At 42.0% G+C, this 25,723-nt stretch overlaps 1 protein-coding gene across 1 annotated transcript in view; it reads right to left on the minus strand.

Annotated features, from left to right (window-relative positions):
- SPON1 (spondin 1, extracellular matrix protein) overlaps nt 1-25,723 on the minus strand; it is a 232,254-nt gene that overhangs the window by 124,831 nt on the left and 81,700 nt on the right. The window contains exons 4-5 of the mRNA XM_004683028.2: nt 16,635-16,708; nt 11,650-11,772 (exon numbers count right to left, since the gene is read on the minus strand). Of these exons, the coding sequence (XP_004683085.1) occupies nt 11,650-11,772; nt 16,635-16,708 (197 nt within the window). The remainder of the gene's footprint in view (nt 1-11,649; nt 11,773-16,634; nt 16,709-25,723) is intronic.

Consider the following 25,723-nt stretch of genomic DNA (forward strand, 5'->3'; position numbering starts at 1 on the left):
TAAAAAGAAATTATAATCAGAATAAAAATAAGACAGAAGAAATAATTACAATATGACAGTAATAAATGTGGGGTAAGCAGAATGAAGTAAAAAACAAATTTTTAAGCAAGAGGGGTCCTACCTGGACCAATAATGTTCATGTGTCATGAAGTTAGTAATATACCACTCGGGATTTGAGGTGGAATAAGAGAAAGGCTTTCTTAAACAAACATAAATGAGGTTATTAAAAACTACACTGCAAATTAAAAAAAAAATACCCAGGAAATTATCTATTATATATCTCTTATCCAAACAAAATAAACAAAATTAAGAACAAAGCTATAAACCAAAGTCCTTGGATACTTGGAAATTTAAAAATGCTCTGCTAATTAGCAAGTGTGTCAAGAAGATAAAGTACAAAACGACTTTATTAGGAAAACAATGAAAATGAAAACTACATATTAAAATCTCTAGGAGGAACTCAGAGTTCTATAAGAAGAAAATTCACAACCTTAAGTACATTTATTATTAATTTTAAAAAGCAAAAATGGCGAAATCAGTATATTAAGAAAACATCACAAAAATTTATCAAAGGACCAAAAAGGGGTAATCCAAAAGAAATAGATGGAGGAAAATAGTATGTAAAAAGCCAGAAAGCATCAGAAAAGGGTAATAGCACTGTTTACTAAGCAAACAAAATTTAGTTAAAGAGGCCCTCCCTGGTGGCGCAGCGGGTTAAAGCACAGCACTGAGAAGCTAAAGCCACTTCCGCATGAGTTCGATCCCCGTTTGCCCCAGAGGTGACCACATGGCGCGGCAGACCTCTCCTAGCCCGCCCGCTGCTTCCCTCAGCAGTGTACTTCGTGGATCTGCCTGTTCTGCTCCCCACTGTCTCTGGTGAAGCCTCTCGCCGCCCCTGAGCCTCTGGCCTGTACCCCAGTTCTGTATGCACAAATAAATAAATCTTAAAAAAAAAAAATTTAGTTAAAGCCAGCATAGGCAAGTTCAGTTAGTGAATAAAGGAGAATTATTGTGTTCAATAGTTTGAAAAAGTCTAAAAGTCTGAATCAAATGGTTGATTTTTTTAAGGAAATTAATATTCTAAAATGAAAACAAAAGAACTTGAATATTCCAAAAACTGATAAAGAAATTGGAAGAGAACTTGGAAGTAAGGATGAGGAGAAATAATCAGTGTTCGTGGGTTTTGTGAAGTACCTACAGATGCTTAGGTAGTAACTCACCAATTTATTCCTCAAAGTTAATATGATCTTGAGCCTAAAGTCAGATAAAAAGCAGATTTTAAAATCAGAAACTAGAGACCTTTTTCACTCTTTTAAAAATTGTAACCTTTTAAATTGGGGTAATGGTTTACAACACTATATATGGTTTAGGTATACATCACACCTCTCAGATGTATGTCACTATACCACACCCACACTAAAGTCCCTGGCAGATGGGGAGAATTTACAGACAATGCTGGTAGATTATCTCATTAAAGGAGAGTCCCTGCAGAAAGGGCTCTGGGCCAGATGGACCTGGATTCCAAGCCTGGCTCTACCATACATTTGTTCTTTGAGCTGAACTGAATTGCTAATGTTTCTGGAACTCAATTTCATTTTCCATAAATAAAGAACATAATAATCCATGGGGTTCACGCCAGGATTACTGAGAAAATGTATGCCAAAAAAAAAAAAAAAAAAAAGAATAAGAATAAGAATAGTCTCTTTCCCATATTGCAAGATAGTGGATGAAAAAGCTAAGAGTGACTACTAAAGAGAAGAGACCTGAAGCCAAAAGGATTGATGCTGGTGGTAAGGTTAAGAAAGCCTAAGAAAGGGGAAACCCCATTGCATCTGAAAGTCTGTCTTACTGAGAGGAATTGACAGATATTCCCAATCTGCTATGTATTCCTGAAAGACCACAGACAAGAGGAAGTATTCATCAGCTAAATCCAGGATTGAAAAGAAAATTAGAAGGAGGTACTTGCTACAGTCACAAAACCATGCACATGGTAGTAAACAAAACATTAAATTTCACAAAATGCCAAGCTATTATCCTACTGAAGATGCACCTCAAAAGCTCCTGAGTCATGGAGAAACCCTTCAGTCAGCGTGTGAGATAACCACAAGTCATCATAACTCCTGTGGCCATTCTGACCTTCCTAGCAGGGTGGCACAGAGGCAAGATTGTAGTTTTCCTGAAGCGACTGGACAGTGGCTTGCTACTTGTGACTGGATCTCTGTCCCTCAATTGAGTTCCCCTAGGTAAGACACACCAGAAATCTGTCATCACCACCTCCACCAAAACTGATGTCAGTGGTGTGAAGATCCCAAAACACCTCACTGATGTTTGCCTCAAGAAGCTGTTTAAGCCCTGACACCAGGAAGGTGGATTTTCCACCCAGAGAGGAAGAAATATGAGGTTCCAGAGTAGTGTAAGGTTGATCAGAAAGCTGTGGCCTTGCAAATTCTGCCAGAAATCAAAGCTGCTCCTCAGCTTCAGGGCTACTGCTGTTCTGTGTTTGCTCTCACAATTGGAATTTACACTCACAAATTGAGGTTTTAGATTTCTTAAAAGGAATCTAGTTCGATTATGATCCATTTCTTTAAAAAATTGTTGTACTACTTTGTAAACAGTATATAATAGTGGAGAAAGAATAATTGTGCATGGGCTCTAAAAAAAGCACTATGATCAAGTTAGGCTCATCACAGAATGGAAAATAGTCTGACAAAATGAAAATGATTATAATAGTCCACAAAAAGAGATTAAGTCATAACCATTACATATATCAGGTGCTAAAATGGCATTGAAAAGTCCAGTGGCCACTACAAAATTAAAAGTAGATATCTATATATATTTAACATATTCAAAGCCAACAGCCAATATTGTCTTGAAGAAATACTAAGGGTATTTTAAATACATGTAGGAGCAAAGCAAAGCTACCCATTTTATCATTATTATTTAACATTTTTCTGGAGGCTCTTGTCAGTGAACAAGACAGATACCATAGGAATCATAGAACAGTAATCAAAATCAGACAAGGAGAGAAGCGAATTGGAGGCCTTGTGAGTAGAACGGAATTGTATCTGAACCTACCCACAGACCCTGAGAAAAGACAGGCCCCCTGAATGGCTCCAGGTCTCCAGGAGACCAAGTAGTATTTAGAGGCAGGGAGAAAGGAGATTCTAAGTCAAAGAAAGTGGCAGTGTAGGCCCTCCCTGGTGGTGCAGGGGTTAAAGCACTAGGAAGCTGTCTGCAGCCACTGTAGCACGAGTTCAATCCCTGGCTCTGGAGGTGACCCACATGGCACAGGCCTCTCGAGACACACCCGCTGTTCCCCTCAGCAGTGTATTTCAGTAGATCTGCCTGTTCTGCTCCCCACTCTGTCTCTGGTGAAATCTCTCAATTCCTGCACCTCTGGCCTGCACCTCAGTTCTTGTATGCATAAATAAATCTTAAATAAAAAGAAAGTGGCAGTGTAGGAGGGTGGATAGGCTAAATCTTAGAGTAACAACTGACTTCATTGTACATGTTACTTTTGATTTTTATTCTATCAAAATAATACATGTACAAAGCCTACAAATGCATTTCTGAAAAATAGCCCCATCAGTTAAGTTCCCAGAGGCAACAGATGGTATAATCTTGTGAGGCAAGAGAGAGAGGAGTTTGATGAAGGGACAATTTATAAGGGCACAGCAGGGTTGAAAGAAAGGAAAAGGGAAAGTAAAGCTTGCAGAGTGGTGACACCTCTGAGCTTGAAATAGTTCCCTAGGATAGGCCCTCCCTGGTGGTGCAACAAGTTAAAGCACAGCACTATGAAGTAGTCTACAGCCTCTACAGCATGAGTTCCATCCCAGCCCTGGAGGTGACCCACATGGCACAGCAGACCTCTCCTGACCCATGCAATGATCCCCTCAGCAGTATATTTTGGTCAATCCATTTGTTCTGTTCCCCACTCTATCTCCAGTGACTCCTCTCAACCCCCACACCTCTGGCCTGCACCCCAGTTCTTGTATGTATAAATAAATAAAATCCTTAAAAAAATATATATCTCCTTAGGAGGTGGTGTAGTTTCAGGAACCCAGAGGGAGGCCTGACAAGAGACCTTAAACCATGGGCTCCTGACTCCTTGTCACCTGACTTTCTGGAAGCCTTGTTCTAAAATGTTAGGGTGAAATGCCTTTCATTCACTGTGTTGAACCTTGGCCTTCTAACTCCTGAGGCTATCCTGGGCTTTGTAAAGAAGTGGCTTGGTTCCTGTGCATTGCTCTGAGAGGGGGTGCTTAGTTTCCTTCCTCAGCTAACACCATTGCCACTTTCCACCTCCCCCAATTTTGGGGTGTCCTTCGTTCCTATTTTCTTGTGGTGTTTCGTTTTTAAAAAATGCATCCAGGGCCCTCCCTGCTGGCGCAGCGGGTTAAAGCACAGCACTGAGAAGCTAAAGCCACTTCCGCATGAGTTCGATTCCCGCCTGCCCTGGAGGTGACCACATGGCGTGGTGGACCTCTCCTGACCCGCCCGCTGCTCCCCTCAGCAGTGTACTTCATCGATCTGCCTGTTCTGCTCCCCATTCTGTCTCTGGTGAAGCCTCTCACCGCCCCTGGTCTCTGGCCTGTACCCCAGTTCTGTATGCACAAATAAATAAATCTTTAAAAAAGAAAATGCATCCAGAGTTATTGTTACGGGATCTGAGAAATGAGCAGTGATTATAAAGTTCAGCTTGCCGTAGTTAGCCTGAAGTTCTAATTATCGATTTTCCTTCTCTACTCCCAATGTCCAGAATAGTGAGCTCGGTTCGAAGACTTTCCAGACAGGCGGAGGAAAGAAAGTGGGGGGAAGGGGAAGAAATGATTTCATCCTTTCCTGATTTTGCCCCCTCTTTCCCCAACATAAGAGTTTGGTAACAAATCCTGTTTCTTGGTGACTTAACTCTTTTCGTGACTCAGCATGATGGTGGCACAGCTGGAAGGCTCTGATGAAGAGAATGATTGCCCTTGGGGATGGCAGGAAAATTTTTTAATTTTATTTTGGTAGCTAGGTTGAGAGAAGAGGCCTGTGGCCCCCACGTGGCTCATCCCTGCTCTAGGTGCAGGGCTAAGGAAACCCACAAGTGGTCTTATTCATAAATGGGAAGAAACAGAGCAAGCTAAGTATTTTAAAACTACCATTCTTCCCAAAGTCACTTGGGGATTTAATGCAATCCTACTTAAAATTCTGACAGGATCTTCTATAGACCTTAATAAAAGTGATTTTACAATCACTTATAAAAATAGAAAGACAATAACATTGAGGAATATTTTAAGACGTGAGAGCACCCCATTGCCAAGCCAGAAACCTGGCTGGCAGCATTCATGTTTCTCTCTCTCACTCCTCTGCCTCCAGCCCATGAGAGAATCTACCTTTGAAAGATCCCGGAAATGAAGCTACAAGTCCAGCAATAGTCACAGCCTTAACCCAAACCAGCGCCACCACTGCACTCTCTGCCTGGTCTTTTCCCACACAGCACCCGCCCCATCCAATCTGCTGCTCACTCAGCAGCCAGGAAGGATTCTCCCACCCCTAACCTACTCATTGCTCCTCCCTCTCCACTACTTTCCTTGATCATTAAAAAAAAAAAAAAAAATTGCCTCTTATTCATCCATTTATTCAGCCCTATTAATGGAGAAGCTTTCAATGTGCCAGGCAGTGAGTTTGACCCTAGGGAGATAATGAACAAAATCAGACTTGACTCCTGCCAACAGCTTAGTGGTTTTAAAGGCGAAGGATAACAAACATGGAAACAACACAAAAAGATACAGGTGTGTTATCAATGTAAACAGTGTCACTATAATATCAAAAGAATATTTTTGTAACCATTAACTGACAAAGTGCAAACAAAAGAATTTATATTGAAAGCAGAGGAGGTGGGGGTATTCCATGGTAACAGAGTGAAAAAGTATAAATGTTTGGAAGAGTAATTTGCAAAGGTCTCCAGTATATTAAAAAAAAAAAAAAAAGGCTATATCCTTTGCCCCAGCAGTCAAAGAGCTAATTCAAACAAAGGAAGAAGGATGCAGGAAGACTACACACTATGTTTTACACTGCAGTGGTTTCTATGCTAGTAAAAGACCTAATATCACCCAAATATTCAATAAATGACGTTAGATAAGTAGTTTAGAGCAAAGACGACTATGGAAACAAAGCCAAATGCAAAAAGTAGGACTCCATGAATTCCAAGATAAGCTAGAAACTCCATATATGGATCAGTATGGGAAGAAATGAAAGTACTTGTCAAGTGTTACAGTGGTGGCCTTTCAGAAGATTGTATTTAATAATTGATCACTTTTAAACAAAGGGACCCAATGGCAAAGATGGCTGAATTTCATTGTAAAATTAACTTTGATTATGTATATTTCCCAGTCGCTGCCATTACATTTTAGGCCAGGTGGATAAAGTGGTATTTGTGTCAATATGTATTTGTTAAATTGATCTGTGTCATAACTGGGGGTGGTGGTGGTGGTAGTTATATGCAGTTTACATTGTTAATGGGCACTACGGAGACTCCATGGGGCAGAGGCGTTTGTCAGAAACCCAGGAGCTGTATTCAGTGTTCCAAAGTAAAGAGACTCCTCATCTGTCAGACAACTCCCAATCCCCTGGCCAACTGGGCATGGACCCAACCCCCGAGGCATCCCTATGTGGGAACACTGCCCAGCCACACTCTTCCTGTGCAGAACACGTGCTCTGGACTGCTGCTGGGCACCACAAACTGGCAGTGCCCAGGCCAGACCCACGGGAAGTGACAGTCTAGTACCCCAGGGCTCCAGACCTAATTCAGGTGCCTAATCCAGACTTTCTCACTGACTTCTAAATTGGGATCTCTGCAGAGCAGGTCTTTGTAGGGTAGGGAAAGGCTGTTCAGAATTTCGTGTCTGTTAAGCCTATATTGGGACAACAGGGCCTTTAGTAAAAGACACTTTGTATACAAGATATTTAATTTTACTGCAGGGAAGACTTTGTGACAGCCCCACAAGACTCCAAGAGGAATCAAGAGCTTTGATTTGAGTTCTGGCGTTCTGCCTCTATGATCTGAGCCTTTAACTTCTTTGTATTTGAGTTTTTTTTTTTTTTTCACTTATACAATTAGGAGGTAAAGCTCGCATGATCCAGCCTTAAAATGGATTTCTAGGAATTGCTCCATTGGGAGTGTTTTTAAAGGATTTCACTGTTTCCAGATGGCCAGCAGGGATATATGCATCACAATGGAAAGGGAATGCCAGAGGTCATTTAGGCCACCCTCCTGCCTTTCTTACCTCAACCTCTTAGCCCCTCCTAAAAAGAGGGGTGTCATAGAGGCAAAGAGTGCACTGTTCTCTAAGAGAGTGACCCTTAAAAAAGCATTTGGGACAAACCATTTTGCATAATGGTTGAGAAGAGCCTCCTGCAGATGTGACTGACCACTGGAGAGATCACGGAAAGCATCAGGCATTGCTGAGTCCTTGCAAAATCCATTATGAATTCTCAAGGCAAGTTGCCTGAGAACTGAAGGGTAGACACCTTAGGCTGTGGCTGTGTCTTACTGCAAGGGTTCTCAAAGAATGTTCCATAGAGTTCTGAGACTCTTTCAACAGTGTCTGTGTGATGAAGACTGTTCTATAATACTACTGAGTTCATTCGCCATTTGTCATATGTTGACAGTAATACTGATGGTGCAAAAATCATGAGTAGAACTGTGGGCTCTTCGTTCAGCTCAAGACAGGATCCTTGACCTGTGTTAATTGTCAGCACGTTCCTCAATGAGGTAAACAACAACCAGAACAGTTTCACCTATGAATGACCTTAAAACAATAAAAATTATTAGTTTTATTAAATCTCTGCCTTTGAGTGTACATCTTTTTATTATTGTGTGTGGCTAACTGGGAAATGTGCATAAAGTACTTCTGTTATAACTGAAGCACTACGACATGGATAAATGTACTTGTGCAATTGTTCGAGGTGCAAGCTGGACTGGATATTTTTATTTTTATAAAGCATCATTTTTCCTTGAAGAACAAATAACAGACAAATTACGTTATTCTGACATGAGAATGTGGCATACCATTTCTTAAAAATGAAGGAAGCCTGCCACTTCAAGGAAAATAACAGACAGGATCTGTTGCCAATTGTAAAATTTTCACTTAAATCAAAACTTAGAATTTTGGAAAACTTGCATCCACTGCTGTGAATTGGACAGTTTTCCAATACTTGAATGCTTTTCTGATGAAATTGGTAGTGATATTAATACAATGCAAAATGTCTCAATACCAGAATCATCTGCAAAATTCAGTAAGTCTATATTCCAAGTGACAATGGGTGATGTTACAAAATCATTCCTTTGAATTCATTCAAGTTGCAAGGTAAAGCAATGCGGTTCATTGACATGGCTTCATATTCCATCATTATCCTCTATGAAATGATTATTTGTTGAGTTTTGATATAGTAGTAAATGTGCAAACATTATTAAAGTATTTTTCCCTTCTCCAATTGTAATTGTCCCTGTACTTAAACCAAAAAATATTCCACGACAGGTTCAACGCAGGCAGAACAAATACAAGAATCCAGATGTCTTCCATTGAGCCAGACATGAAAGATATTTGCTAAACTGTCAAACAATGATGTTCTTTTCACTAAATTTCTTCTGTTTTGGACAATCTAGTTATCTTCAAAAATATGTCTAAATGTAACATGTGAGTTTATTATTTTTATTTCATTATGCTATTTTGAAAAATTAGTGAGCAATATTTTAAAGTTTATGCTTTAAGTTTTGATGTGGCAGATATCAAGTGACATAGCCCATATGAAAAAAAAGTAGGTTGGGGTGCATAAAAGGGACATGAAATTTAAAGGCTTGGGAATTACTGCTCTGAGATCCTTGTGGAGAAAGTGGTATTTTGAGTGAGTAATTAATAAGGAGAGGGGACTTGACATTATCAGTTTGTGCCAAGGTCTGGAAGCATCATTATTAAGCCAAAGCCATCCCTGAAGTGGAAAAAAGAAAGTCATCTGTTACATGAGACTGGTAGAAGTCACTTTTGAAGACAGAATTGTCAACGTCCTGGTCAGACCCTCTTTCCTGCCTCTCCTTAGGCCCTTCTGCTCCAAGAGTACAAATCTACCCTTTTCCCTCCAAGTGTTAACAGGGTGGTCTCCAGGAAAAGGGGAGGTTACAGGTTCCCTGCCCTACCCAAAGGAGGGTGGAGCTGAGCAGGGAGGAGAAGAATCTGGAGAGAGACTGAGGAGGAAGGAAGCAGGATGGGGGCCAGAAGGAGACCTGAGGGAGGCACGTGGAGCAGAGAGACGTGAAGAGGTGGGTCTTGTTTCTTGGCCCTGAAACATCTGTTTCGACCAGGTGAGAGAACTGTGGGGAAGTTCACTATGGCAGCGCTTATCTTCATTTTGATTTTGCTCCTTTCCTCCCAGACTTGTCCAGCCATTTCTGACCTTTTTCTATGGGTCCCAGCCAGAAGGTGTTTTAGACTCATGGCGGGCTTTCAGGCCTTGCTTTGGGCCAATCCCTTTGGGGTGGACTTTTGCTCATGAGGGGATGGGTAACTTTGGGTGCTTGATTTAGAAACTATATTCGTTGTGTTTTGCACACTAATTGTATTAAAGTTCCTTTCCATTAAAGGTCTTACATGTTTTGTCTTGATGTGGTGGATGGCAGAACCTATTTAGAGTGGGCAATTCTTGGGAGCTCAGGGGTGCCCCTCTCATTGCCCTGTAACACAAGGAATATCCAGCCCCACTCTCTGCTTTGTCTTGGCCATCTACACTGAATATGAATTCAAAATCTGCCTCCCAGATCATGGAGACTGCCATTCAGAGTCCAACAATCACACTCAGGAAGGAATCAGGAGACTCCAGGTGTGAAAAATCAACAATGAGCTTATGCTGTGGCTTTTGTCTCTGGTGGGGAAGAGAGACCATAGAAGAAATAATAACCACAAGAGGTGATAAGTACTCTTCTGTACACCATGACCATTTTTTTCCAAGGAAAGATTAGGACGCAAGCTGACATCTTGGGGGATCTGGAACACATCTGTTACATTTATTAAGAAACTCCCAACAACACCACAGAAAATCCTAAAAAAATTTATAATTGATTTGGCCCTAAGACCCAGAAACAATGGTCTATACCTTCTTTCCCCCCTAATTCTGGGAAAGAACAGAGTCAGAGTAGAAAAGAACAAGAAGCGTCTTAGAAATGAGTCATGGGCCCCTAACATTTTATTTCCTCTGGGTTAGTGGACGGGAGCCACTACAGGAAATTTTTTTTTTCCAAATTTATTCCAAGTGGTTGGGCCTCCCCACCCCCACTGCACATACATAGCCAGAGTCCAAGTTTGTTCATGCAGGTCTGCCCACACCAGCTGACGCAGATCAAGCTGAATCCCAGAGTCAAAAGAATGAACTAGAAAGAGGCTTCTAAGCAGCCCGGCCTTGATTACATGTGGGTAAAATTAAACAACAAGGCTCTTGATCTGCCAAGAAATGCTGGAGGCCCCTCTGGGTGGGCTTTAAGGGAACCATGGAGGTTCTGGTCTGGACTAGGTCTCCTTAAGTCCCAGCCATGCATTCTTTGTTCCTCCTTCCTTTGGTCTTCACCCACATCCCTCTTTTCATCTTTCTCGTAGCCCCACTGTCTGTTCGCAGCTGTGGTAACTCCAAAGTGAAGTGAATGAGAACAAAAACAATGAGCAAAGTTTAGTGCCACACACGGACATCCTGCCACCCACAGCAGAGAAAATGGGAGAGTCAGCGTCCAAAAGGGCAACCTGCAACGAATGCAGGACCACGACCCTGTCCACCCCCTTTTCGGACCATGGACCCGCTACTTACACTGGCAGTGAGAAAGGCATACTACCTCTCTGATCTGCAGTGAGCTCATCCCCCACCCCAATTTATTTTGAAGGTTCAATGACATAACATGTAAAAATGCCTGTCACACATTAAATCCACTATTCAAGGTTAATTTTCACATCTTTTGTGCGATTATTTGATCAGTGTCCATCTCCTCGCTGAGCTGCATGAGAATATGAACTGTGTCTTTTGCTGTTGTTCATTCTTGCCTCTCCAGAGTTAAGCATAGTACCTGGCACATGTAAATATTTGCTTAAATGCCATTTAAACAACCATTTGCTAAAAGGAAGTTTAGGATCTGCTGATGCTTGTGGATTAGTGTTGGCTTATCTGGATATGGTAGCAGGAACTCTAAGGTGGGACCTGGAACCAGCTGGCCAGGGTGTACTGACAGAATGCCAGTGGTTCTGGATGGTTAAAGATGCTGAATACTTTCTGATCTTGGTCTGTGGAGTCAAGAGCAGGTCTCTTTTGCCAACTATTCCCAACACAAGAAGGCATGCTGTGTAACATTTCAGAAGGATTGAAGTTTCCAAAAGTCTGACCAAAGATAAGCACCATAACCTTAAGAACAGTTTGAAAAATTACAGATCATTTAAAACAATGCCATGTAAGGAAGCTAAATGCATACACTTTATAGCTGCCTATTCTGGTGAAGTCACAGACTTGGAATGTCAGGTTCATGAGTCAATTAAAAAGAGCAAGCACACCGGAAGTACCAGTGTACACCATAACCAGAAAGAACTTTGCAAGGTGCTTTCTCCCAACCCATAAAGTAGCCACTCTACTCACGGGGATAATCCTTTGGATGGGTCTTCTCGGACCAGTTCCCATAAAATGTGAGTCTGTATTTGGCAGTTCCACAGGCACAGCAGTCTAAGATGGGTTTGTCAGTAACCCCATCAAATGTGGAATCTGAAACAATCAGAACAATCACCAGGTTAGGGAGCTTATTTATTTATTTTTTTTTGACAAAACAATTTTTTTTATTACAAAGTTTATTTTTACATCATTTTGCACATTTTTTTTTTCATCTCGATTGTAATCCCCGCGGGTTTCCCATCACCAGATCACCCCTGTGCCACCACCCTAGTCCCGTGCATTTCCCTCCCTTCCCCCCCCCCCCGTTGATCCCATTCCCCACTCCACCCCACAGAATGTCTCTGGTCCATGGTTGTTCATTATTTTTGTTATTTTCTCGCCTGGTCCATTATACTCCTGCTATGAGTGAAACCATCCGGTATTTTTCTTTCTCTTTCTGGCTTATCTCACTAAGCATGATCTTTTCCAGCTCCATCCAAGTTGCTACAAAAGACATGTGTTTCTCTTTTTTGGTTGCTGAGTAATATTCCATTGTATATATGTACCACATCTTTCTAATCCAGTCATCTACTTTTGGGCATTTGGGCTGCTTCCATGTTTTTCCAATTGTAAATAAAGCAGCAATAAACATGGGGGCACAGGTATCTTTATCAATCAGTGTTTTTGTGTCTTTTGGGTAGATACCTAGGAGTGGGATTGCTGGGTCGTAGGGAAGCTTAGGGAGCTTATTTTTAAGGCAGTGCTATCTTGGTTCCATCCTGTCCTTAATACTTCAGAAAAGAATATGAGGGTTTCATTGATTAATAACACCCTGAATCAAGTGATTATGAGGGCTGTAAAAGGATTTTGGATCCCTCTAGTAACTGCATTTGAATACCGAATCCAGAACTTTTGCTCTGTCAACATGGGGAGACTTAAGGGACTAATAAGGAAGAATTTGGGGGGGGGGTAGGGGTGATCTTGGGAAATCAAGGATAAATTTTATTTGGTTGCCTTTTTTGGGGTCCCAGTCTTCTTGCCCACTCCTCCCACAACAGGAATTCACCACTAAATATGTATTTTCTTTAAGAAAGATTCTCTGGGGCCAAATTGCCAGGACAAGGAGTGGCTTGAATGGGAGCAGAGAGAACAAGTAGAGAGACATAAAGGACCAATGGAAAAATAAAAAGCTATGCATATGTAGTCACACCACATCTTATCAAGCTCTTAGAGACTTTGCTGGGAGGAGTGGAGGTCTGGGAATAATGTTCATAAGTTGAGGTTTACTTTTGTGTATAGAAGCAGCCAGGAAAAACTTAACAAGATTCCCTTTCTGCCCCCATTTTTATCTGTGAATAGCTGATAAGTGGGGAAAGAGAGATTACATGAATAAATTCAGTATTTCTGACTGTCGAACCTACATCCCTAACTGTGCATTGTTGCTTTCAGTCTGTTCAGCTTCCTGCAAGATGAAAACAATGACTATAGATGCAACTTGCTTCAATTGCTTTTTCCTTGGTTCCCTGGCAATATCAACACAAATTTTTTTTTCAAGTCGGACATTTACTCTTAAAAATATACAAAGAACAGCAACAAAGAGTATACAATTTTTTTTTGAGTGTCAGGAAGAACATTTTACAAATCTCCTACAGAACGCTGGGTTCTTTTAATTTGAATATGTAATACCTGGGATAGGTGGAAGCAGTGAGTCTGGGATTTAAAAGAAAGACTGAGGTATGGAATTCTGAATTAATAGCTACAGTATACAGAGTCCTTGCATGTGCTGATCCCTTAATTAGCTCTATTTTAAAGATCAGTCAACTGAGGCAGATTAGGTAACCGGCCCAAGGCCACAGCTATGAATGATGAAAGCAGAATTGGAACTCAGGTCTTTTTTTTTTTGCTCTGTCCTATATCGCTCAGGGGAGACCTCCTGTTGGGTAAGTCTGCATAAGCCCCAATGAGACAACTTCTTTTGAGAGTTTCTCTTTTTGCTTTTTCAGATGAAGAATGGTACATTTAAAAAATTACTTCCCTATATAGGTGCAGGACTTCTAAACAGCCACAAAGGAGAGGTTTGAAACCACCCAAAATAGAAATCATTGTCTGGTTACTTTTTGTACATTTGGAAGAAGCCAAAGCTTTGTGTTCAGAAGAGGCATCCCACGGGTGCACGGAGTCTGGATGCAGATCCTGTATGTGTCATCTGAGAGTTAAGGGACAACCCCTGTTGAATGTATTTCAGGAAAGGTAGCATATGTTAGTAACTCCTAAAGAATTTTTCTTTTTACATTTCTGTAATGATCAGCTATATTGTGAAAAAAAAACTAAACTAGTTTTGAAAAAGGAATTCAGAGCAGAGAGATACATGCTGGGGCTTCAATTGTAAATATCAAGCACTGTTAAATGAAGCAGCATTAATCTCTCAAAGAACCAAAATAAGGCAAATTGGTAGCTTTACCTATCCAAGGGTTTTTGGATAAAAGTGGTGAATTTAAAGATTAAAATTATATCTTCAGGAGCTCAAGAGAATGAACTAGTAATAAACCTTTTGGAATTCCAAAGGAATTTCCATTCACAAAATAAATTTGTAACTTTGAAAATAAAAACAGACATTCTGTTTCCTATGGAGGGAATATCTACTGGAAATGAATCCAGTTTTCTTTTTCAAAGATTTATTTATTTATGCATACAAGAACTGGGGTACAGGCCAATGGTGTGGGATGGGGGGCTGTGAAGGATTCACCAGAGACAGAGTGGGGAGCAGAACAGGAGATGGACAAAGTACACTGCTGAGGGGAGCAGCGGGCGGGTCAGGAGAGGTCTGCTGCACCATGTGGGTCACCTCCTTGGCCAGGAATAGAACTGTGCTGCAGTGGCTGCAGACAGTTCCATAGTGCTGCACTTTAACCTGCTGAGCCACCAGGGAGGACCCTGAATCCATTTTTCAAGGGGCAGTGATAACAAATGTGGATTTATCCCTCTTCCAAACACAGGAGACTTCAGGCCAAGCAGCATCTTGTGTCCTATTACTTCTCTAACCCACTAGTTTTCTTTTCAACTTTGTCCTTTATTCTTCATTCTGCACCCATTTTTCTTCCATTTCTTATCCCTTCTCTACCCACTTTTCCCTTTCTTTGCAGTTTTCCTGTTCATTTGTCCTTCTTTCTCCCTTAATTGTTTGTGACAGGTATTAAAGTGAATATGTGTATGCTTCTATTTATTATAGGTAACCTTTTTGAATATTTTATGCTTCTCTGTTTTTAATTGTAAGTAATTTAATGTTTCATGATTTTAAAAAAATTAATGAATCCCATTGCTTTTTATCTGTGTAGTTGTCCCTTTTCCCTCTATGAGTTAATAGCTTCAAGTGGGAAAAACATAATAGATATTAGTGTGTCTCCCCTCCTTTCACAGGTTTGATTGACTCACCCAGGAAACAAAGAATGTGAAGATCTTAATGAAAAAACTAGAGATAACTGAGTGGGCATACACATTTAAGAAAAATACCTTTGTTCTCTGCACATGTCTTAAAGACTTTCTTAATATGACCTGCTTTGTTAGCTAATGGAGTCTCATGGTTCCACTATCTCCAGGGATCATCTACAATTATCCTAATGATCCCACAGTTCAGGTCCACAACATTGCCACTGAAAAGTGATCTCTCTAAACAGACGTGTGCTTAGTCACTTGGACAGGACGTCTGCCTTAGAAGTGATAACCAACAGAGCTTTGACATGCCACTTTATTGACACTAAATCTGTAGCATTTTAGCATATTCGAGCTTAGATACAACTTCCCTCAACATCAGGACTGAGGCTTTGGAAGATAGCAGGTAACCATTGTTGCCAGTAAGTGGGAGTGTCAGTGGAATATTTCCTAAGAACCCTGAAATCTGAGATATAAGGCTGTCCATTTAGGGCCAAGCTAATAAAACCAACCCACCTTGCTTGTGAAGCAGACCCAGAGGGGCCTGTCCTTATGTGATCCAGAACACCCACAACTCCAACCCAGAGGGCTTTGATGTCATAGCAGGGAGGGAAGGAGGGTTTGGGGGTGTCCTTGAGGAACCAAAAATACTAATTGCTTTACATACCAAAAAAATGCATAGAAATCATATAAAGGTATATAATTATACAACATGTTCTATTCTTATTCTTTAATGACTTCTAAGTACATTCAAATGCATAAGGTTTTAATTTTTTATGGCAGACTAATAAACAAGGTTTAAATATAGATCTAAGATTTAAATGTAGATGATAATAGCTGACACACACACACCTACACTATACACATAGCATTTACTAAGTGTCAAGGAGGCAGGGTACTAGTTCACATATATTGAGTTATACATGTCTAGGAAGGACTAAAGAAGGATTGAACCCAGGCTGAATCCCAGCCTCTGCTCAAACCTCCCCTGTTAACTTGGTGGCCACAAGCTTTGTTAGAATGCCTTCAGCGTGAGGAGATGGTGTTGATGAGCTTGCCAATCTCAGAAACAGATCCTTTGAATACAGTCAAATCACTAAGTCAATGACCTTTTGACTTCCCCATCTCCTGCTGGTCTTCCCTGGAGAAAATCCCTCCAGATTGCCTGGTTGTCACACAAGTTCCTGTGGGTGATTACTCCAGAGAACCATTACACAGCCCTTAAAAGGTACACCATTGTGCATTCCTTAATTAAGTCCTATGAATTATTCCAAGGAACCTCTTCAGAATAATCACTGTTTCACAAAAATAAGATGATGCCAATATAAGGTACATTATCTCCTACCCAGGGAATCAAGCTGAGTAATTAGGGCTTAAGGCAGATCCAATTATCCACAACACACAGCCAGATTAAAAATCGGAACTACGTGAGGAGGCAGAACATTTAGGAATCCAGAAAGCTCAATCATCTTGATTTAACAGCTGCATGGTTTGACTGAAAGAACCATCTACCACTTACCTAGCCCTCCCCCACCTGCAGTTCTTACCTTGTTCACAAAGTTTCTTGGTCAAAGAGCCCTCATCTTGAAAATAAATGATGCGTTTCTGTACGATGCTGGCCCTGTGGAGAAAGCAGACACACAGGCAGTGGTGAGTGAGGTGGGCAGGTTTGGGGAATCAGTCCTTGCTGGGCTACCTACAGCTGTGCCACTTTGGGTGAATCACCCCAACCCACAGTTTCTCCACTTTTTATTGGAAAATTGGCTTAGTAAAAATACCTAGCTTGTGGGATTGCTGTGAGAACAAAATAAGAAAATATATGCCAAGATCTATTTTGTCTAGCAGCACGTAGCTAAAAGCCATTAAATAAATAAATATTAATTATCGCATTGTTGGTGGTGCAAATAACTAGTGGGGTAAGAAAGTGAATTCAATAACTTCTCAATGGTTCATTTTAGTCTAGTTTTGCATCAAACCATTGAGGCCATTTATAGATCAACCAAATTCAAATGAGAGAAGCATGTCAAATCCTCTTTCTGCAGGGGAAAAAAAGAACTTAAAAATATATTTTGATATGTTCTGAAAATGTCATTCTGTATCTTTCCTGAAAGTCTAGACAAAACTGTCTCCTACATTCTGAACAAAGACGACTTCAGCTGTTATCTCTCTCTCTTGAACATGTCAAATGCAGGATCTTAGGATTTGTAAGAACATTCTAAGGTAGAAAAATGACTTATGTTGGGCCAGCACATATTTTCATTTTAATCTACGATGGCACAGGCCACTTCTCAACCCAGGCTGCAGCTGATTTTCAGCTGGCCCTTCCGAGGTTGAATCCAGAAACCCAGTGTTCCAGCAATAACAATGTCTACAACACTTAAAATTGAGACAGTGCCAGTGGATCTTGGGCCATTTCTATTGATTTTCTTCAGCAATGCTAATCAATCAAAAGGTAATTTTTACTTTGATTTGCCCTATTTAACAGACAGAGGAAGGAATCCTTTGACTCCAAGACAGCTGACCACAGGGAACAAGTGATAGAATAGCAGAGAGCTGCCCTGGGTCACGTGACCTTGGCCCAGAAGGAGACCACGTACTTGAATCTGCAGAAGATAGAGGCAATGTTTTTGATGGTGTGGGCCTACACCAAAATAACTTCCCAAAGAAAGGCCTGCTCTACACCCAGTCTTGCACAAAAGAATAAAATTCAGGCCAGCCTAGATGTCTTTTACAGTCTTTCCCCACCCAAGAGAGAAAAGATGTTGAAATAAATGAATGAAATATGTTTCTTGTCTACATAAAGTGACTTTGATCATTCATCCATTCTGTTGACCATCAAGCAGAAAGTTTCCTCAGGCCAAAGAGAATACTCTTGAGAACACTCACTCTTACCCTAAAGCCAAACAACAAAGCCTTTTGCAGTCAGAAAATCCCATCATTTACCACAATGCTTTCAGAGTGTTCTCCAAAGAGGGATGCCTCAGGGTCAAGAAATGCCTCAGGAGGGAGAGAGAACACCAAGTGGGAGGCATCCAAGGTCCCATATTAATGCTTCAATCGAAGGCTCCATCCTCATTTTAACCAAGCAACCTCCTCCCTGATTTGTCTTCCCATTAGAATGTACTGTTATCTTTTCAATAAACAGTTGGTGGTGGCCTTTCTAGTGGTCAGATGCTGGCCAGGGCACTGTCATGAATGAGACAGGTGGGGCCACTTCGCATTCTGAGAGTTTACAGTCTATGGGGGAGGTGGGAAACAACCCTCAGCTGATCACTTAACACAACCATGACTGACCCTCAATGGAGGAGTTACAAGGTGTGAGGGAGGATGACACAGAGGAGTTCCAGCCAAGCCAGGAAGGCTCCCTTCACAAAAGATGGCTGAACTTAGCTTTGAAAGAATATAAGGCAATGAAGCAAGTGGGAGCAGAAGCAAGGGAGAAGACATCCTTTGAAAAAGCTGCGGTTGGGAGGGTCATGGTCTCTGTGGAGAGCCTGGGAATGGGAAGCCAGAGACAGGATTTGAGATTAGCTGGGGAGATAAGCCCCTAGAGCCTGCAGGAAGATGGCCATTACTTTGAGTTGGAGGAAATAGCTTTGAAGAGAGTGTCTTGAGGAGTGAGTGGGTGAGATATGCTCTTTTGAAAGAGTCCTTGGGTGCTAGAATAAAAACTGTTCTGCTGTGGTGGTAGGATTCAGCTTTCCTATGTAAATCAAATTTTGGTTTAATAAAATACAAATTTTCCATGGTATTCAAGGTTTCTCACAAAACTTATCAAAATATCGCTCTGGCTTCATTTCTTTCCACCTTTGAGAAATGTTTGCCCCTTATCTAGATACCTCTTCCACTCCACTAGCCCCCTTATTTGAATTACATCTCCAAGAATCTGTCAGCAATCACCTGCATTATCTAATGTTTGTTAATAAGTATTCTGGATTTTCTTTGTCTTGCTGTGAATAGAACAATGTCAATGAATTATGCCTATGATTTAAAGACAGGATCGTGCTTAGTATATTTGAATCACTCCACAAATTTTTCAAAATCAATTTGTAAAAATTTGGGGAGCTACAATCTTATGCCTACAGGCCTCTGTCCCTGGGATTCCTGTCTCCTTCCTTGTGACTTCTCGACACAAACACCACACCATACAACACACCCTCCCAACATAGAGCACACTCCCCCCACTATATCCCACACCCCACATACAATACACTATCCCCCACACACTATAACCCCCCACAACACAAATACGACATACCCCCAACACATCCTATAACACACTATACACACTACATCCCACATTCCACGTGCCATACCTACCCCACATACTATACCGTCCACTACCACGCACATACTCCACCTCACCACACATACTCCACACACACACCCAAATCACACCCCACCTCACACACATACTTTGTCTCCCCATTCCCCATACCACACACATACTACACCACACACACACTTCATACACCACACGAACACACAAGGCGTGATGGTGGTCTATCCAGTGTGGAGCGAGACACAAGGGCTCAGGAAGAAGGGGGCTGTGAGGGGCACCCGGCATAAGTGAGAGTGTCTAGAACTATTGATGCCACTCAGGAAAAGCTGTGGAGCCATAGGGTGCTGAACTCAGGATCTGAGGAAACCAACACTGGCTTCACAGATAGGCAGATATACTAGCAGAGACCACGGTTTGGCATGGTCGGCTGCAGAAGATGTTTCTTTTTACTCCTCATTTGGCCAACTCCTGAGAGAGTTTTATACTCTGAGAAAATGCATTTTACTTTAAGTCTGTTCCTATCAAAAGCATAAAACCAGCTGAGATTCATAAATCATATTATAGTTCAGAAAAATAATAGCTTTACAAGATGAGAAAGCTGTTAGTAAGAATTCCCTTAGCATTTCAAAATGACAAATTTCTCCCATTCTGTGTTGCAATTTGGCAGTTCTGTTGCATAGCATTTATATACTGATATACTGAATGCTCTCTTATCATGAGAGACCGTGTTAAGGAAATCTAAATTAAATTTCTCAGTATGTTAGCTGCTCAAACTTTGGGATATTGAGGTTCTAAATAACTTACTAATCATTTCAAAAGTTTTCTTTTGAACGTAAAGTGGAACATTTTCAGAAATGCTGAATTTCTTAGATGCTTGACCCTTTTCTGTCCGAAGGGCTTATTCATTAGCTGTTCTTTTTTCCTTGAGAAATATATGCCCATTGAAGTGGCTAAGTTGTGGGCCTGAGACCCCTGTTCTAACCAAAAAGGGACTAGGAGACCTCAGAAATAGAAGGGTTCAAGTCAAGACATGACTTAAAGCTACAGAGGATCTTCTGAGATTGGGTCATTGATATAAAGAAGGAAATCATGCAAGGTCCTTCCTACCTGCATATTATACAAAGTAAATAGCCCAAGGGGCAGCCACTAGCCCCTGCCAGAGTGCTGACACTCTACAGCACTTCAGAAATAGTAGCTGTCACTATGGTTGACCACAGGTCTGTCTCTGGCGCGTAGGGGGAAGAGTGAGGCAACTTAGCTGCTGCAGGTGAATGTTCAAAATAAAAACTTGGCTTGTGGTCTCCAGACTATTTTGCCAACCTTCTCAATTCTAATAAACTCCTATTACTGAACATTTCTTGGATTATTCTACAAAATTTGTCCCTGATCTCAAGGAAGTTTTCTATAGCAGTGGCTAGGTTTATAAACAGCAACATACCTTCTCCCAATGAAAGGACCACTCTGTGGGAAGACCTGAGAATAAAATACTAAAATCACAGCGATGGCAATAGCATCAGGATCTGATGCTTTGTGCTTTATCTTATTTCACAAAGAGGTCAAGTGCTTAACCTGGCCATGGTCTCACTTTGATCAGCAAATATTTACAGAGACTGGGTGCATCCTGTGAAACAGTTTCCCACAAATCTTTTATAGCTTTACGTGGACCGCAGGAATGGAGCTGTGTACAGGAGTTAACAGCATCCTGGAGCCCAAGAGAAGGTGCCCATGGGAGAAGAAAAGTGAAAGCTTCTGTCTACAACCCACACAAAAACTCCATGGCTTCCCACCATTAAGGTCGCAATCTAAGTTTGGGGTCACAAAACTATGGATTCAGAGACTGGGAAAGTTGTCGACCATTACTGCGAAAAGCAGTCCTCGTAGTTGCCTTGAGATTACTTTTGCTTAGTTAGCACTCATTCACAAAACATTTACTGAGCATTATTTTGTGTTGGGCATTTTGTGAAGAGCTGAACATTCAAAAATGAATAAGAGATGGTGTCTTCCAGTAAGAACCCCCTCATCCAGTGGGGAAGAAGAAACACAGCAGAAAAGAAACAGAAAATCAATGCAGTGCACTATCATGGCAGGGAGAGGCTGAAGAGCAGTGACTAACTTGGCCTTGGCAAAGCTCCAGATGCAATGATGGAGACAAGGAAGGTCTGAATTGGAAGAGAGGCAGTGGAAATGGAGACTGTAAGAGACACATCAAAGTTTTGCTTTCCAGATAAATCAGTGACCCATCCCCACTTGTCCCTTTTTGCTGACTTTGATTATGAACATCACGTGTGAAACAAGGCAATCATATTGTGGTTAAGAGGAAAAGATCAGGAATAAGCACAGAGACTTGGCCCTGACATCACTCAACTGCAGAAGCAATGCTAGCAGTCACCAACCTCTGGCCCACTTAGTATGTGAGAACAATAAACGTCATTTGTCAACCTCTCATTGGTCAAACTTCCTAAAGAATGCTCTCAAAGGCATTCCTGACTGGTAGACAGCATGCTGTATGAGCAAATATTGTGATAAAGAGTGCAAATCAGAAGGTAAGGCACCTCAGGTCTGCTAGCTCTTTGTTTTATTTTTAAATTATTTATTTATTTATTCATTTATTCATTTATGCATACAAGAAACGGAGTGTAGACCAGAGGTGTTGGCTGTTGGTGAGACGATTCACCAGAGAAAGAGTGGGGAGCAGAACAAGCAGATGTACTGAAAAACACTGCCAAAGAGAGCAGAAGGCGAGACAGGAGAGGTCTGCTGCAGCTGTGGGTCACATCCCTGGTTGGAGATTGAACTCATGCTTCAGTGGTTGCTGATAGCTTCATAGTGCTGAAAGTTGACCCCTTACACCACAGGGAAGCCCCTCTGCTATATCTTTATACCATGCCAAGAGATTGCCCTGGGGAACCACTGAAGAACTTTGTGGTCAGGGGGTCAGGATGCTTTGCTCAGAAGAGTCTTTTAGGATTCTCAGGATGAGGCTTCAAAGGGGGTCTCGATCTGATGGCTGGGAAGTCCTGCTGCCCTTTGCTGGAGTTTTCCATAGGGGGCAGGGACAAGTACCTGTTTATGATGACTAGGAAGAGGGCAAGCCACTGTGAGTACACTTAGGGTTGGAGAAAGGTGTGGCTGTAAAGGAGAGGACAATGTGAGGGAGTTTGACAGGAAAACACAGGAAAGGGAAATATTCCTTCTTTCTTTGAAAGAGGCTTTCACATGCCTGTATGTCATGGTGAGAAACAGTGGAAACCCTCAAGGGTACCGGCTAGATCTGGCTGGAAATTTGTCATCTGTTGGAAAAATCTTAAATAAACTAATGGACAAAATAAATAGACTGCAGGATGGAGTCCTAGTTCTGGGACACTGACAGGTAGGCAATTGTGGGTAACGAGCAGGACCATTTCTCATTTCTTATAGTTGCTTTAAACCAAACTATCAATTTTTTCCCCAGTATCATTCAACCCTTAATGGGTTCCTCCCTCTGGCTTAAATTATCCATGGCATTTCTTAACCTTGCAAAGAGATGCATGTCTAGTCCTTGAGAATGGGGTGAAAACAATATCTCACAATATATCTTCAGGTGAAAATATCTTCTCTTAAGAATACAGAAACAAGGGGTTTGATTTTCCTAAAACATCACTTTTATTTTTTCAGTCAGTTTTAGCAGCTGGCAAATGATGGTAGACACCTGGTGTCTTCCTAGTCATGGGACAACTGAGAGGTTCACTGTTGCTCTGATCGAGGTGACCGCATGGTTGTTAGGACTCGGGTGGTTAAGCTGTTGGCAGGTGGTCAGAGCCTGCCTTGGTTCCCTGTGTCCCCGACACAGCTTCACATCTACAAGCCCCCACCAGTGGGAGCCCCCCCACCCCCCGCAGTCCCAATGATGCATTCCCAGCACTAGCAGAGGATCTGGCCACAGCTGTTTGAACCCAGGGTCCTTCCTCTGGGGTCTCTGCAGACAAGATGATGACATTTTGCATGATGTACACACTTGCATATTTCTGAATAGGAGTTCATAGCTTTCAAGTGCTCCTCGAAGGGGTTCCTGACCTTGAGAAGCTTAAACATAGCTATTAAGTCTGAAATGAATGATGGTAGATATGTGAAATGGCAGCACTGTCATTCCATTTAATAAAATCTCCAAATAAGATATATGCTTCCACGAGCCCATCTCCCCCCCCCCCCAAAGATAAAGGTTAAATTTTTATTCCAGGCACCCAAGTCTTCAACTGCTTTCTGTCCAGACTATGCTCTGGTCTGACATGGAAACTGTCTCAACTGGTAAATAAGAAGTAGAAAGCAAAGCCTGGCTCCTGGGGTCTCTAGTGTTCCTTGAAGAGCCCTTGGTGCACCCTGCAGGGTGTGGGTGGAATCACACCATCGCCCCAGCCTCTCCTTATTGAGGGAAGCAAGGCCACCAGCTCTCTCCCAGCTGGCTCACTGTCATTACTCTCTGCAGTGGGTCCCACTCTGTGAGCTCCTGTAAGCCAGGTCTGGCAGCCTCGTCCTTTCGGGTGGGGTGTAAGGAAACAATCCAGGCTGCAGAGCAAGGTTCTTAAGCACAAGCCACCTGCCACCCTTTCCCTTTCTTGGGAAGCCTCCCCGATGTCATCCAGATTTTCTGGTGCAGAACAGGAGCTTCGTGTACAGACCTGTGTGCCAAGAGAGGCTCCCTCCCCTAGGCTAGATTGGGAGGGTGTGGGGTGGTGGTTATGGCTCCTAGCTAGGGATTCATCATCTCCGAGTGGGTTTCAGAGAATTCTTAAACCCCTGAAAAAACTAAACTGTCAGCAACTGCATTGATTTGGAGAGCGATTCTACAAGAACCACTGCTCTAAATTAGGAATCACGATTTTCTTATCAGTTAGTATCCACTGAATCCTGTCCTTCTTCAACCTCAGGAAGAACAAGCTCAGAAGATTTAACAAAGGATCCCCTATACAATAGCTATAATCCCTTCACAGGTTAAGACTGTAACCTCTTCCCCTTGTAAAACCATCCAAATTACCAACTTTCCATCAGGGGACTAATTGTCACCTCTAGCATATAATCACTTCCTCAAATAGCAGTGACACCATAGTCCTAATGATCCCTTCTCCTATCTCTGCCTGGATTTCCTGACCCTCACATAGGGTCTGGCACATAGCAAGTCCCCTCTAGGCAAAGGTTCCTATATAAATTATAGATGATATAGTCCAAGTTGTTGGCTAAATGTCCTCAGTCCCGAACACAGGGCACAGGGGCCTTCCAGGTCTGACCCTCCTCCCCATAGCTCCTGCACTCATCCCAGTGTCTTGGACTCAGCCCTGTCTCTTTACTGGGTGCAGAATGCGTGTCCCGTGTCCTTCCTGGCTGCTGCCGGTATTATGCAGTAAACTGGAAGGGCACTTCTGGCTCCTGCCTAGGCATATCCACACACCTGTTGCCATCTCACTGACAGACTCTGGACATCGGGGTCACTTCCTCTGAGTTTCTAGAATGCAATGGTCTTTACCCTTTGTTGTTTGGGCATAGGGGCTTGGTGTATGCTTGTACTTTAGTGTTTTGTCTCACTGCTGAGCTGATTGTATATTACCATTTTATACTTTTGACTAAATTCTGAGTTTTTCCAGGGCAAGGTTCTTGTTGACTTCTCTAAGCACTCAGCATAGTGTCTTTCATGTAGGAGGCACTGAGGTTGCTGATGTGGTATCTCTTCATATCTGGACTTTACTGGTAGTTGACTCTCCTTAGAGTCAACACAGTGTTGTGTGTCTACCACACACCCATGATTAGACAAGAAGCATAAAATCTTCTGTGTCAGTGGTGCCATACAGCATCCAGGTGACCAGCAGACTGTGGCTGATCTGAGTCCTGGAACATTTTCACTGCACAAAGGCCAGTTAAGTCTGCTTTGCTTTGTTCAAGCCGGGCAGTTTGGCTGATGGCAACCACTGTTTTCAAAAGAAACCATTCGGATTGAATTAAAAAATTTCTTCACAATGTTGGGAATCAGCAGGAGGTGGTCTGCCTGCCAGGAGGAGCTTAAACAGAGGGCAGAGTTTTCTTGATGGAAAAGACTGTTGCTGATTGTATGATGCATTCCACTTCATTCATCCTTGAGTTGGTTCTTCATAGGAAAAGATGCCCCTAGGCTTTATATTTTTGACTCCAGATTTGCCCCAGGTTTCACTTTTCAATATCTGCACCCCTCTTGTAGCATCTGACCACATCTCATTACAGGTGAGCACTATGATTGTGCTAACTCCCCACAAAGTCCTGGTGCAACAACATGAAAACTCTGGGCAAGATTTGCCCAGAGATAAGAAAGCAAAGAAAGGAAGGAAGGATGGAAAAGAAAGAGAGAAAAGG

Source organism: Condylura cristata, unplaced genomic scaffold, assembly GCF_000260355.1.
Source record: "Condylura cristata isolate star-nosed mole 26May11 unplaced genomic scaffold, ConCri1.0 scaffold00015, whole genome shotgun sequence".
Classification (NCBI taxonomy): domain Eukaryota; kingdom Metazoa; phylum Chordata; class Mammalia; order Eulipotyphla; family Talpidae; genus Condylura; species Condylura cristata.